Below are 15,493 nucleotides of genomic sequence, written 5' to 3' on the forward strand. Positions count from 1 at the left end.
TTTCTTCTATTTTTCCTTTTGTTCCTTAAAAATAATATGATATAAGGAGTATTGCCAATTTCTTTATTAAATACTCATTGTATATAATAATAAAAGATATGTCAATAGATATTAGAGAAAAAATATTGAACAATCAGTTTGTGTTGGTAACAACATAAATAAGGATTTAACTATAGATCGTAATAACTTAAACATGTTGATTATGGTAATTTTGTTATGTATTATCTATTACAAAATGCTTTTTTTGTGAAAGGACATTAACGAAATGTACTAAAAAATGATGGTTATGCACAAGTTTTTTCAGTGCAAAAATAATTGTTCTACATTACAAATTGTTTTGTATAAATGAATGAATAACATTATACATGTAGAATTACGCTTAATGTAATATGTAATAACAAGTATCGTTCACCTTAGGCATAAATGTTGTAAGCATTAATATAGTTATACATTCAAATATTGTATCTATACATTACAAATCCTTATGTGTTCACGTAGGATGAAGTTGGTGGGACAATAACTGATTCAATACAAGCAGCTATAGATACAATTTTATTTGGTCTGTCAACACCTTCGAATACAAAGTCATTGGATGTTGGTGCTTCATATAAAATGACCGAAAGTCAATGGGACTTTTCAGATAGTCAGATTCCACCTGACTTCCCTGATGCTCAGGTTCGGGAGCTTGAAGCCTCAAAAACAAAAGCACCTGCCAAATGGGAAAGAAAGAAGTTTAGGGTTTTAAGGTCTCCGTACATTTCAAAGTATGGTTCTGGCTCTAAGGATGCGGGCGATTCCAATAAAAAGGAGAAGTTGAAGTATGTTTTTGATGGGTACACCATTAACCAAGATTTACCGAACGAATTGATGATCGATTACTCCCAGTGGATTGTCGTAGGCTTACTGAAAACTCATTCTGCCAAGTAAGAAATTTGGTTTTATTTTTTTTCTAAAAATATTATTCCATCATAAACTAAATAGTAATTGTGATGTGTAATCAATGATGTTTTTCCAGGAAAGAAATGGACAACCACTATCAATTAAATGCTTTGGGATTAGGTTACAAACAATTGGACTTTGGCATTGCACACCCACAGTCCAAGAATTGGTTTTACTTAATGGTCGAACACAAGACATACTGGAACGATGAGGTAACTTATTCTAAATATTATCCATATCATAAGTTCTTTTGCTGATACTCAATATTCTACAACACCATAACATATCATACATGTTAAACAATGTATAATAACATATCATACATACAGTATTTTCCATTATCAGTTATTCAACTTTAATCAACATGTCATGTATAATAACATGTAACACCAGCATAGTTGTATATCATACATCTAATTAACATGTAAGGTCGAAGCTACTAATTTCTTTCAATCATTTTTACTTTGTTACCCTATTTTCACTTGTAGCATTTAGATGTGATCTTCTACCACTTAAGAAAAAAATCAAAGATTCAACTGGGTGATAATTATAGATATACGACAATAAAATTCTTCTTTAAAACATATGTTGAGAAGACACATACTCGATATTATCCAGCGAAACCGGCAGTTGAACTATCCACCCAACAAGACTATGCAGAATCAATTGTGGTGGCTAAGAATGAAGATGCTATTGCAAATATAATTCATTGATTTTGTATGCCTGCTGGATTACCATGGTACATGGTTGATGAGGTATATGTTCCAATTAACGGCGGTAAAGAATTTCATTGGGGATTGGTTGTGATTGTCTTTAAGGAAAGATTGATACGTGTGTATGACTCACTGTCAAGTAAAAGGTAAAAAGAACCACCAATTGAAATACAAAAGCTTACAGTGATGCTGCCTACTTACTTGTTAGACAATGGCTTTTATGATAACACCGAGCGAACTGACTGGCCATCACTTGAAGCGTACAGAGGGAAGATAACTCAGCAAACTGGTCTTGCCAATGAAATCCTATTTGATGTTGACTATGTGTAAAACATCCAACAACAAGTGTCTGGTAGTTTGTAAGTAAATTACAGTTTATTTTTCATGTATAATAATATTATAAGTAATGTACTGATTATTATTTCATTTTTTGTTTTTTTAAATCAGGGACTGTGGTATCTTTATGTGTGCCTATGCAGAAATATTAAGTGAAGGGTTGCAAGTTCATTCATGTTGGTTTGATGCTGCAAGTCAACGTGCACGCTATGCTTCATTACTGTGGCATTACGGAGTGGAAAAGGCAAATGAAGGGTACATGAGTGATAATAGCGATCCGCTTCGTCCAAGGAAAAGTGTTATCAAAGAAATTGATGCAAGTGCAATCGTTACTTTAGAGTAGCAATGTTTTATAATTGTTGGCATTGAAAGAACTAATTCTTAGTTTTGTGGTTAATGTTAAACATTCTCAAGATTACTTTATAGATGTTAATGAACATTTTATGGATGTCTTCTTATTTTTGAGACAAATGATTAGCAATTTCTAACACACTACTGTAATGATACAAACTAATTCTTGGTATATATTGAGTTTGCCTTTTATTTATTTTTAAACATATATAAACAAAAATAAAACTATACTGATACTGCATTTGAACACATTATATTTTTACTATAACGTACATTTTCTTATAAGTTAAAAATACATTGAACTAATATTTAATACGTTAAATATATGTAACACATAACATAATACATGTTGTCACACTTTTTTTTCTGAAAAAAAATTACAAACATAGTTCACAACATTCACTTTTATAAAGTATGATACTATTTCATACAATGATACAAATGTATAATCTAATATTATACATTCGTAACTGAACAATATATATTTTAGAGAAACGTATAATGTGTAATCATTAAGAGTCAGTAAAATGACATTTTTTCTAACATAATACCCTAACTCAAAGTATAACGCTACATCATACATTTCTTACACAGTAACTATTAACGTATAACAGTTTATATAGCTTATGTTTCAACATTTTATTAATGTTATAGTTCCCAGGTTACATAATACATATACCAATCAGTTGTAACTACAATTAATATGGTTACGAAATATGATATACAAAATATGATTCAAACTGTTCTTATACTACTAAATAATCATTGAACAAGTGAAAATCAAATAGCAACTAAAAAGCTTAATATTAATTGCTCCGGCATTCCAAAAAAATCTAATTAAAATGTTTATACAACTAAAACCAATCAAAGCATCAGCATGTAGAAAAATATATTATGTTCATCATGATTTCTTTGGAAAGAAACTGCAAGTCCTACGATTGTGACCGGCTCGTCTGCATTTACCGCAGCGTTTCGAACTTGAAGATAGTGATTCACTTGATTTCAAATGCCTTCCTTTTTTTGGCCTACCAGGCGGTCTTCGATATTTGGGCGGCAAAAATTCTTCATCATCAACAAAACCTGGAACATTCCAATCCTTCTTGTCTGGCATTGGAACTATTGGGAGTTTATATGTCTTCATTATGGTGTGTGGCCTGTACAATTCAGAGCAATAACAACCATAATCCTTTACATCCATAATTTTACTTTTTAATACGGCAATTCCATATGAACAAGGCATTTCATCAATTTGATACCGGCCACAATTACACGTGCCACGCTCAATATCTACAATGTACCTCTGTCCCGAATCATATACACAATAAAGATAACTCTCTGCTGTCATAACTTGTTACCAAAAAGTATAATATGTTTCAGGTGTTAAAATATGAATATACAATCAATGTAAAACAAAGTTTCTGTTCCATAATTATTCTAATACATACTGTCATCCGCAAAGGTTTAACACCATTAAGAGTCAGTATTTCTTCAAATCTTCTCCCAAGAGTTGTATTGGTGTAAGATGCAATTTCATTGTTCTTACAATTCCAGGCAGCAAATAAAATTCTAACTTTTTCAAGGAAACCTAGAATAGAAAGTTTTCTAGCCTCAACCAAACAACCGTTAATAAATTCAATTATATTTGAAGTCATCATTCTACCTCTATTTACAGGAGAGTGACACCAAGCCCATTTTTCATACCCAGCTTCCTCCAGATATTCCTTAACTCTTTGATCAACCTTAGCAACCTTAGACATAATATATTCAAAATCTTTTTTTTTATAAGATTTAGCCATGGAATAATATAGGTCACTAAGTCTATCTTTGCTTTTTCTAAAATGGGTGCAAACATTTTTTCATAAATGCCAAATACAAGCTAGATGAGGGACATTAGGATAAACAATGGTTACACCTTTTATGATACTTTCATTTCTGTCTGATGCAACACATATGTTGTCTCATTCACCAAATGCCTCTATAAACTGTTGAAAAAAATAAATCAATGCATTGTCATTCTCTGAATCAACAACACCGTAAGCTAATGGCAGAATACAACCTAAATATAAAATAAACAAGGCAATCATTGAAAAAAATGTCAACTACAAAGATGCTAATTTTAGCATCTTTATGAATTATTATAAATAAAACATCAATGTATAAGCTCATATAATAAATAGTAAATAACAAAACAAAAAAGAGTATAATAAAACATGAACGTACAGTACCTGCACCATCTAATATGCTTGCCGATACAAATGTTCCTTCATATGGACTGCTTAAATGTGCCCCATCAACAACTACAATAGGTCGACAAAATTCAAAACTCCTTATCATTGGATGCAATGCAATAAACAAGTATTTAAATTCGTTATCTATTGTTTTATGCATCCAAATGTGCGATTGTGGATACACTTGGTTCAACATATAGATATAATGGGGCATTTTTCTATATCCATCTGTTGGTCCACCTCTAAGCATCGCAATTGCCTTCTCTTTTGTGCGTTATGCTTTCATGTAGTAAATATCGACTCCGTAAACAGCCTTCATCTCTTTGATAATGTTTGCGGGGGTGTGTATTCTTTTGTGATTGATTAATTTTGGAGTTGTAAATTCACTCATAAAATTAGTTGTCGCAACCACATTGTTCAACACTCGGTCACTAAGACTGCAAGTATACTCCGAAACAAATATTTTAATCACAAATAATTCCAATTCATTCATAAAAGAAGCCTTCAAGACTCACTTGCAATCTTTGTTATGACAAATCAGTACATAGCTGCATCAAAATATAAAAACTTAGTCAATGTATTAAACAAAACTATTAAAATTGAAAATAGAAAGACCAAAAAAATGTAATACTGGAACTGACCCAGTTATATTATACATATCTCTGAATGTATAATCAATATTATACATTCATATTTTAACTGTAAAATCCATTCATAAAACACAAGCAATTTTAGAATGTCTTTAATCATATTATCAGTACATAGCTGCATTAATATATAAAAACTTACTCAATGTATAAAACAGAACTATTACAATTTAAAATAGTAAGAAAAAAATTAAATACTGTCACTGCCCCAGTTATATGATACATATCTCTGAATGTATAATTAACATTATAGATTCGTATTTTAACTTAAAAAAACCATTAATAAAACACAAACGACTTCAGAATCTCTTAATCCATAGTATCATACATTTTTTTGACTGGCACGATTTAATTATACATTATCAAACACGTATAATAACACATTATACATTCGTACTTTAACAATCAACAGTAATAATTCACCAAACTACACAACATACTTCTAAAAAAAAATTCCATATATTATAAAATCAGCAAATATAATTGATACTTTTATATTATACCATTTTTTGTCAGATCATTTTGCTTTTGTGTTGAAGCCATTAGCTATTGCATGTCTTGCCATTACTGAAACAAGAGTTTTCTTATTCTTGTAAATCTGACTCACCATTATTTCAGTGTTCTTGCAATCAGTAATGAAGTTTTTCACTTCAATTTCAGGAACATATAGAGCATACTGATTATCCATTTCAACAACTTTTAACGCAACTGAATCATATTCACTACCCTTGATACACATTACAGCACCAGTTACTTTATCAAACTCTATTTCATTATTGGATTTGTCGAAAGTTGAAATACAAAGTAGAAAATTAACCAAATCAGAAAGTTGTTTCTTTAACTCAACGTAAACCCTCACTCCATTGTCGTTTCTTATGACAATTGGAGAAGAGTTTCCTTCAACCACATATTTCACTTCAATTTTTTTACGCACTTCGTTTATGTCCAACTCCATGGCGATCGTAGAAACCAATTTCAAGAAAGTAATACTTTTCAAAACAATTATTGTGTCACTTTTGTATGACTTATAACTAATATCTGACTCCCAAATTCCAGAATGTCGCAGCAATATGGGCATAGTCATATTGATTTTTGAAGTAATAAAGAACGTATATAGAAGAATTTTGTTGCTTGTTTTTTAGAATTTTTAGAAGAAATTTGTCGCAGCAATATAGCTTTTTTGCTTTCCACATCTTGAATCCAAGATTACAAAGAAAAAAATTGACTTCTGAGATTTTTTTTTTGAAATTCAAATTTCAGTTACTAGTTTTATCCATAAACGAGTTAATGTTAGCTAATTATTACCATTAATTAAGGAACTGTAATATAATTACTAATTTCAATTACCTTAAATTTAGGATTAACTGTTTCATCATACATTCTACCAATGTATAATACTTGGCCGAATGTATGAGTATATTTGCCAAAATTCGGGAGAGAGAAAATAAGAGGGGATTTTGTGTAATTACTTTCTTAAGCTAGGGGATTTATGTTGTTTACATTTTCCTAATTCCTTTTGGTTTGGGCAGATGGACGGCCCACCACTCACTTTTCCTTTTCTTTTCCTTTTCTTTGTACAACTAGAATTAAATTGATATAGGATATTACATTATAGCTATAAATTATATTTACTAAAAATTACCTATATACACAAGTTAAAGTTACATAATTACATCAAAATTCCAAATTGGTAAAGTATTTACACAAATTCCAAAATAATTACAAAAATCTCCTTATTTGGTAATTTCTCTCTCCTTAATATTATACATCCAAAAAGGGCCGCCTTTTCCTCCCTCTTTTTCTCTCCCATTACAAATCAATTTATCCTCCATTATTAAATCCCTTTTTTACACCTAAAATCAAACAATCATACTTAGAGTTGACCATTGTAAATTTTCAAACATTAATTGAACTTATTGATTTCATTCATTAATTTTTTTATTTTTTTTGTAACTTCACCAAATCAGAAACTCATGGACTTGTTTGAGAAAATAAAGGGGAAAAAAAAGGCGATGAATTATCAGAAGCTTCGAAAAATCTCAATTGGGTCATCATCATCAGGAGCAGAGCACAACGGGGTGGAACATGTCACAAAAAATGAATCCCCTGAACAGAGAACCACGACTTTTATTCAAACAACTGAATCAACGAAATTACTTACTCAATCTTCTATAAGAATCTAAATCCTAATTATTTGATTATTTAATGTTTGTTTATATTATTCTATTTCTGAAAATGAATGATCTTGCTCTGTTTTATATTTTTTAATACTCTTTTAAAGATTCTATTTTTTAATATCAAATTCTTTCAATATTCTTGGATCTAACTTTATGTTTCAAAGATTCTATTTTATATGTTTCAGTATTTTGTTTTAACTTTATGTTTGTTTTTTGTTGAAACAGGCTAGCTTTGTGGTTGCAAAGATAACTGCAATTTGTACACCGAGGCTACTCAAAAGAATAAGTGATTTGCTACAATGGAAAAAAATTACTTGTCATCGCGTCCAAAGATGTAGAGTTTATACATTATACATTACTTTATTTAACACACTTATGTATAATGTAAGTTTTTGTATATATAGAAGAGGTTGTTTTTGTATTTAGTCGAATTATAAAATTATAATCTATGAATTTTGTATAAGGTTACATTATACATTCTGACAAGTTTATAGATAAATAATGTATAGTGTTAATATTTTATATGTATGGTGTAACATTATACATTCTTGAAGTTTTTATTTGAAAGTATAAGATATAATATATCAGGCATTATACATTAGTTATTTTGGAAGACTAATGTATAATATATGTCTAATGATATATATTTCCAATATGTTATACATTCAAAGTTCTTATTACATTAGTTGTGTTTTATGTTTTATTTTACAGTTAAAAAGTCTTATTTTTGTATAATTTTTTATTATACCTTCTGTCAAGTTTATAGGTTATACATGTTTAAAGTGAAAAATTTAGATGTGTAATATGACATTATACATTACTGCAGTTTATTTTAAAAATGTATAAGTTGCCCTTATACTTATTCTAATGTATAATATAAGCCTGTAGATATATATTTTAATATGTTATACATTAAAAGTCCTTATAAGATGCATTTTATGCTTTATGTGGTAATATACTGTTAGAAAGTCTTATTTTTGTATAAATTTTCATTATACCTTCTGTCAAGATATATAGGTCATAAATATTTAAGGTGAAAAATTTAGATGTGTAGTATGATATTATACATTACTGCAGTTTATTTTTTAAATGTATAAGTTGCCCTCATATATGTGAAATTGTTGTGTATTTTATTTCGGGTTTTTTACGAACTTAGTCAATTTTCAATTCCATTCGATCGTAACAATCAATTTCAAAAAGCTAATACTTTTCGAAATAATAATTGCATCATTTTTATAGAATTGATAAATGATTTTGAACTTCCAAATTTTGAAATGATGCAACAATATGGGGATGTTCATATATTTTTTTTGAGAATTGAAGAAAGTTGAAGACGGGTTTTTTTTTAAAAAATGTCATTAAAATGAGGAAAACTAACAGTGATGTTTAAGAGTTTTTTTGAATTTAAATTTCAGTTATTTTATTTAATCATACAAAACATAATTATAGGTAATTAATGGTTTTATTTAAAGAGAATGAAAGACTTTATCTAATTACTCTCCATGAATGTAGGAGATTATGTTTTATCATCTTACCTTAAATATAGGATTAACTGTTTTATCGTACATTCGAGCTATGTATGATGGACAGCCGAATGTACGAGTATATTTGCAAAATTTGGGAGAAAGAAAACTAGAAGGGATTTTATGTAATTAGTTTCAATAGGTAGGGGATTTATATTGTTTACACTTACATTTATTTAATTTTATTAAATTACATTTGTTATCTTTGGAGTTTGGGCCCGGGCTTAGCACGGGCCTTATGTAACCAGTATATGTAATAAGGGAGAATCCAAAGATTTGGTAGTACTTAGTTGGATTTCAACTAATGATTATCCAAATATTTTGTCATCTTTAGTTAGATTGCAACTAATGTTTATAAAGTACTTTAAAAGGTTTCTTTTTCTAAATTTACCCTTTAAAATTAGTTTTAACTTATTATTTTATATCAATTTGTGTTGTTTCCTTTTTTATATTATCCTTGATTAAGTTCAATATTGCTTCACTTGCCATTATACAATCACTAAAAAAATATCTTGTAAATTTAAATAATTATATTGACATTTAAAATGCTATAAAGAAAGTAATGAGCCATAGAAAAAGTGATAGTGACATTATAAAAGATCTATTTATCCAATTAAATTAAAAATTAATAAAAAAAAATTGACGATTTCTTTTATATGAAAAGAATCATATTTTCATTTTTGTAAATTTAAATAATTGTATTGACATTTAAAATGTTATAAAAATTGTAATGAGTCATAGAAAAAGTGATAGTAACACCATAAAAGATCTATTTATCCAATTAAATTAAAAATTAATAAAAAAAATTGATGATTTCTTTTATATGAAAAGAATCTAAAGATTTGGTAGTAGCTGGATATCAACTAATGCTTATCCAAATATTTTGTCATTTTTAGTTAGATTGCAACAAATGCTCGTCAATTACTTTAAAAGGTTTCTTTTTCTAAATTTACCCTTAGACATTTGTTTTAACTTATTATTTCATATTATTTGTTTTGTCACCTTTTTTATATTATCTTTGATAAAGTTCAATATTACTTCACTGGTCATTATACAATAACTAAAACAATTTTTTCATTTTTGTAAATTTAAATAATTTTATTGACATTTAAAATGCTATAAAAAAAGTAATGAGCCATAGAAAAAGTGATAGCAACACCATAAAAGATCTATTATCCAATTAAATTAAAAATTAATTAAAAAATTGACGATTTATTTTATATGAAAAAATAATAAGAGATAACACCCAACTTTTTAAAATTTATTTTATCCCTAATTGAAGTTTTAATGATCTTGTAAGATTTGACCCATTGAAAGAACATTTACAAAAGTATTTTGCTAAATCAGACTTTCAACTATTTAAGTTAAATGTTATCTTTATTTATAAATTAATTTATTGACGTAATCATACAAAAATTTGTAGCATCAAATATTTTTTATATTACTTAAATATTGTATTTCTTAAAAATAAAATGAATTAGTCAATAAGTTTAATTGAGAAAAAGATAATGAAGGTAATTCAACGTAAAATAACAATAATTTTAGATTGAGAAAACTTTCATTTAAAAAAATTCAGTAAATAAAAAGGAGAACAGTTTTAGTGCGTGCGTTTGTTTGAAAATTAAAAGAAAGTCTAAAACATACTGTGAAAAATGTTGTTTTTTAGCTTTCAAAAACTTTTACTTCCTTCATTTTAATTTGTTTGTCTGATTTTAACTTCGCCCAAAGTTTAAACGCGTGATGGAGACTTTTGAATTTTATGATCTTAAACTGAAAATATATGTGGAAAGAATCAAAAAAATCTTTAATCTTGTAGTATTAAATATGTCATATGAAAAAGGATAAATTTAAAAAGTCTACAAAAAGGAGAGAGATATTCTTTGTAAACGAACTAAAAAAGAAATAGGACATAAGAAATTGAATGTATATATGATTTAACATTTTAAAAGTATTGACAGATTATCGAACTACTTTCAACCAATACTATAATATTACAAAAACAAATAAAAAACAAGAGTAGCAAAAAACAAAAAAAATTATAAGTATAAATATTCATGTAGTTTGGGCTTAGGCTTAGCACGAGCCGATTGACACTAGTTACACTATATATAAACGACAATATTCAGATTCGTCGTCCTCACAAAAGGAAAAGAGGAATATGCTTTGATGACAGTAAATAGTCAAGCTACATGTGGTTAATTCATTGTTTTGCTATAATTTGTTTACTTATTTTATTTTCTTGGAAAAGCTACTTCATTGTTTTTCTGTAATTTGTTTACTTATTTTATTTTCTTGGAAAAAATTAAAATATTTTATCGAATTATTAGAAATGACATATTTATGTCATCTGTCATAAGTTTAACTCATCTATATCACTATCATTTAAAACTCATCAATGTCACTATCATTGAAAGGTTGACTTACTTACGTCACTGTTATCACAAAAAAGTTCATTCATTCCAGCATTTTATAATAGTAATTTTTGCAAAATTATTTTTGTCACATGGCCTCTTATTAAAGGTTCATATTATAAATCTAAATTAATTAATATTACTTAAAACTAAAAATTAAAATTAATTAAAATAAAATATGTTTCACATAGTTAAAATAAAAAATGAACTTTTTAAAAATAAAAAGTTGAATTAATTAAAATCAAAATCAAATTCATTAGTCGTGTCAGGTTTTATTTTAATGGGTATGATTTTTTATATTGATTTACGTAATATTGGTTGATTTAAATTTAGTGATCTGGACTTCTAATAAGAAGTCATGTGGCAAAGAAGTTTTGGAAAATCGCCATTGCAAAAAATAATGGAACAAGTGAATTTTTCTGAAACGACAGTGGCATAGATAGGCCAACTTTTAAAGATAATAGCATAGATTAGCCAAACTTATCGAAAAGATTCAAATATGTCATTGAACTATCAAAAAGGGATCATTTATTCCATTAGTTAAAAGTTTGGCTCATTCATGTCATCGCCATAACAAAACCAGCTCATCCATGTCATTATTTTTAAGGTGAATTTTCAGAAACAGCTTGTAACGTGACCTTTTAATCGAGGTCCACATCATTAATTTAAGTAAGAGAAAAGTCTCAAATATATCATTGAATTATCATAAATGGATCATTTATGTCATCGGTTAAAAGTTCGGCTCATTCGTATCATCGTCGTTATAAAATCAGTTCATCCGTGCGATTACTTTTTTGCGGTGAATTTTCAAAAACAGTTTTGTCACGTGACCTTTTATTAGAGGTCCATGTCATTAATTAAAATAAATTTATATTAATTTCAAAATATCTGAAATTAGTTAGTATGATAGGAGAATGGAGAAGTTCTATTGATACGCCTCCTTTTTCTTGCTTGCCCTAATCATTCATTAGCTTCTCTTTCTTGCAACTTTGGAGTATATATTGGAATCACTGGAATTACAACTAATTAGTTACTTTTGGATAAAAAAATTACTGTAGGATAGAACTTTTGAGGCTTCTATAAGCATAATGATTTAGAATCAACAAGAAACAACCAGAGGATATACACTAATCATAATTTTTTATGATCAAAAATATAGTTGTTGTTGTAGAAAAAAATACTTTAATGGGTGTGAGTCGGGTTATGTTAAATGGATCGGTTCTTTTTAATGGGTCTAAGATATTTTAAAATTAATATTGATTTATTTTAATTAATGCTGCGTACCTCTAATAAAATGTCACATGGTAAAGCTATTTTTGAAAATTCACCGTTAAAAAGTAATTGTATGGATTAGTTGGTTTTATAACGGCGATGACACGAATGAGCCAAACTTTTAACTGATGGCATAAATGAGTCATTTCTGATAATTCAATGATATATTTGAGTCTTTTTTCTTAATTTTTTTGTCTTATTTAATTAATGACATGGACAAATCATTGTTGACCACGTTTACAAAATGGTTTTGTCAAAAATCACCAAACTAGATTGCTAAAAAATGGCATGAATGAGCTTTTCTGTAACGACAATGACATGAATAAGCCAAACTTTAAATGAATGACATAGATGAGCCTTTTCTCAAAGATCGATGACATATTTGAGCCTTTTTCCAACTTATAATGAATGACATAAATGAACCATTTTCTATAATTCGATGACATATTTGAGTGTTTTCTATTTTCGTTGTCCATTATAACATGGAACTCTATGGTTGGTTGTATATTGATGTTGTTAATCAGTTTTCTCCTTATTTCTTTTGATTCCTTTTATTTTCAATCTTTGATTATTCTTACTTCTTTTGGTTGCTTTGTTTTTTTTAATCTTTGCTTATTCCTTTGTTCATATTCTTCCTCCATTTTAATTTATTTGACATATTTTAGCCTAAAAAAATATTTTAAAAAATCAACTAAATTTTAAAATTTTATGTTTCTAAATTAAGGATATGTCGAACGTACTAAAATATTTTTTAATATTGTGTATTAAATATGTTAAGTGGATAGTTAAAATAATGAATTGATAAAAAGAAAAGCAATAATTATTTTTAAAAATAAAGATAAAAATATATCAATAAAATTGAAACGAGGGAGTAGGAAGTCTTAGTAGCTTGATTGACTAAATGAACTCTCACTTCGTTGATGAAGATTCAATTCCCACAATTTAATCCACCTCTTCCGTTTCCCCTTCTCCTATCCCTAATTTTTACAAGGGGCTAATAAATGATCTTATACATGGTCAAGACCATATTAATAATTTCTTTAAACTCTTTTTCTTATTTAGATAAGTCAATTTTTACATAATTCAGAAATTATATTAAATTGATATTAATTATTAAAGGATAATATAGTAAAAAAAATTACTTTCTTGGAGAAACTTAATTATAAAAGTGTGCCCAAGCAAAAATAAATTCATAAAATATGAATCAGAGGAAATATTAAATTACTCCTTACATTATTTATCGAGTAATTTAGTACAAATACTTCATACTTTTTAGAGATAAATTTAAGGAGATACATATTAATTATGCAGTAAGAAAATATGATATAAGATTTGTATCTTTAAATTAAAATATTATAATTATATGAAATTTCTAATTATATATCTATAACTTGGGCCTGAGCTTAGCACAGGCCTCGTGAAACTAGTTCTTATATATAAGGGAGGATACCAAAATTTGGTAGTCTTCACAATAGCACTATGGTTGTTTTTATTTTCTTAAAATCTTCTAAAATTGAGGCATCTGTTGGTAAATTATTTTTCCCCTCTAAAATAAGACATGTAATTGATAAGATTGTGGTAATTTAAAATTTTTAAAATCCTTTAAAATTGTGATATGCAGTTGGTAATTACTTTTCTCATCTAAAATTGTGATAAGAAGTTGATAAAATTATTTTCTTCCTCTAAAATTGTGTTGTTGATAAAATTACTTTTCTCCCTTTTCAAATTATGACATGTAGTTGATAATATTATATGTACAAATTTTGACAATACTTATTCGATGACAAAATTATAAAGATTTTATTTTAAAATTATCTTTAGCATGTTGATTTATCTTCAAATAATTAAAATAATCTTTAAAAAGATAATAATTCTTTTGTCCCATTTTATGTGTTGTCATTTCATTTTTGGACCGTCTCAAAAAGAATGTCACATTTTCTTATTTAATAACTATTTAAAGACACAATCCACTTTTATCCTTATTGATCCCACTTATAAAGTCTCACTTAATAAAAGATAGCAATTGTACATTTTTTAATAAAGGACAATTTGATAAACATCATCAATTTTTTTCTTATTTCTTAAACTCTATGCCTAGTCAAAGCATGCCACATAAAATGGAACGAATAGTTATACACGTATTTCTATTTAATAAGTTTTGAAGAATTTATCTTGTTTATTATTCTTTTTTAATGCACCTGTTGGCAGATGGCTGCAATATTTTTTTTATGAAAATAGCCTTAACTGGGTTGTCTAATCTATTAAAAATTTGGTATTCTTCCATTATATAATTCATAAGAAAAATTGAGTTAGACACACATAAAAAGGGTCAAGATATGAGTCTCTTAAATTTAAAGTAAGAACTAATTAAGGTTGTCACATCATTTTTCTGGTGGGATTATTGTAAAATTCAGTCATAGAAACTTTTGCGATAACTGGAACAAAATAAAATAACTTTTTGTGTAATGAATAAAAAATGACTTTTACGTAGTAAACATAAAGTCAATTGACCATAGATGTCATTTTTGTTATCTTGTCTGTAGTGGTGCAATTTTCCTAGCAGTTGAAACCACATTACTTATATATAAGAGGGAGTTTGAGTGTTGAAGCAGGTACGAAGTCGACATGCCTGTTTTAGCTGCTTCTATTATATTTTTTACTATATTATCTTTAATTAATTATTATTAGTTATTTATGTATTAGAAAATTAATAATATTTAATAAAAAATAAAATAGACATCTATGACTTCAACTAAAATTTTACTATATTATTCTAATTAATTATTATAAGTTATTTATATATTAAAAAATTAATAATATTTAATAAAAAAATAAAATAGACATTATAACATGTCTGCTTCACCTGCTTCAATCATAATTTTACTATATCTCCCCT

General features: G+C 27.4%; 1 protein-coding gene across 1 annotated transcript; it reads right to left on the reverse strand.

The window, feature by feature from the left end:
* Positions 1–3,240: 3,240 nt before the first annotated feature.
* LOC107844639 lies at positions 3,241–4,096 on the reverse strand. The gene is made up of 2 exons (XM_016689007.1): positions 3,785–4,096; positions 3,241–3,639 (listed from the first exon to the last, which is right to left on the reverse strand). The coding sequence occupies exons 1-2, from the start codon at positions 4,094–4,096 to the stop codon at positions 3,241–3,243; spliced, it is 711 nt and encodes a 236-aa protein (XP_016544493.1).
* Between the last annotated feature and the right edge of the window lie 11,397 nt (positions 4,097–15,493).

The sequence above is a fragment of the Capsicum annuum genome, chromosome 10, assembly GCF_002878395.1.
Source record: "Capsicum annuum cultivar UCD-10X-F1 chromosome 10, UCD10Xv1.1, whole genome shotgun sequence".
In the NCBI taxonomy this organism is placed as follows: domain Eukaryota; kingdom Viridiplantae; phylum Streptophyta; class Magnoliopsida; order Solanales; family Solanaceae; genus Capsicum; species Capsicum annuum.

Bases quoted from the DNA above. Each gene is read 5' to 3' on its own strand.
- LOC107844639 (XM_016689007.1), bottom strand. From the start codon at position 4,096: ATGTCTAAGGTTGCTAAGGTTGATCAAAGAGTTAAGGAATATCTGGAG. The intron at 3,640-3,784 runs GTATGTATTAGA...GATTCGGGACAG, and splicing joins TTAAACCTTTGCGGATGACA to AGGTACATTGTAGATATTGA.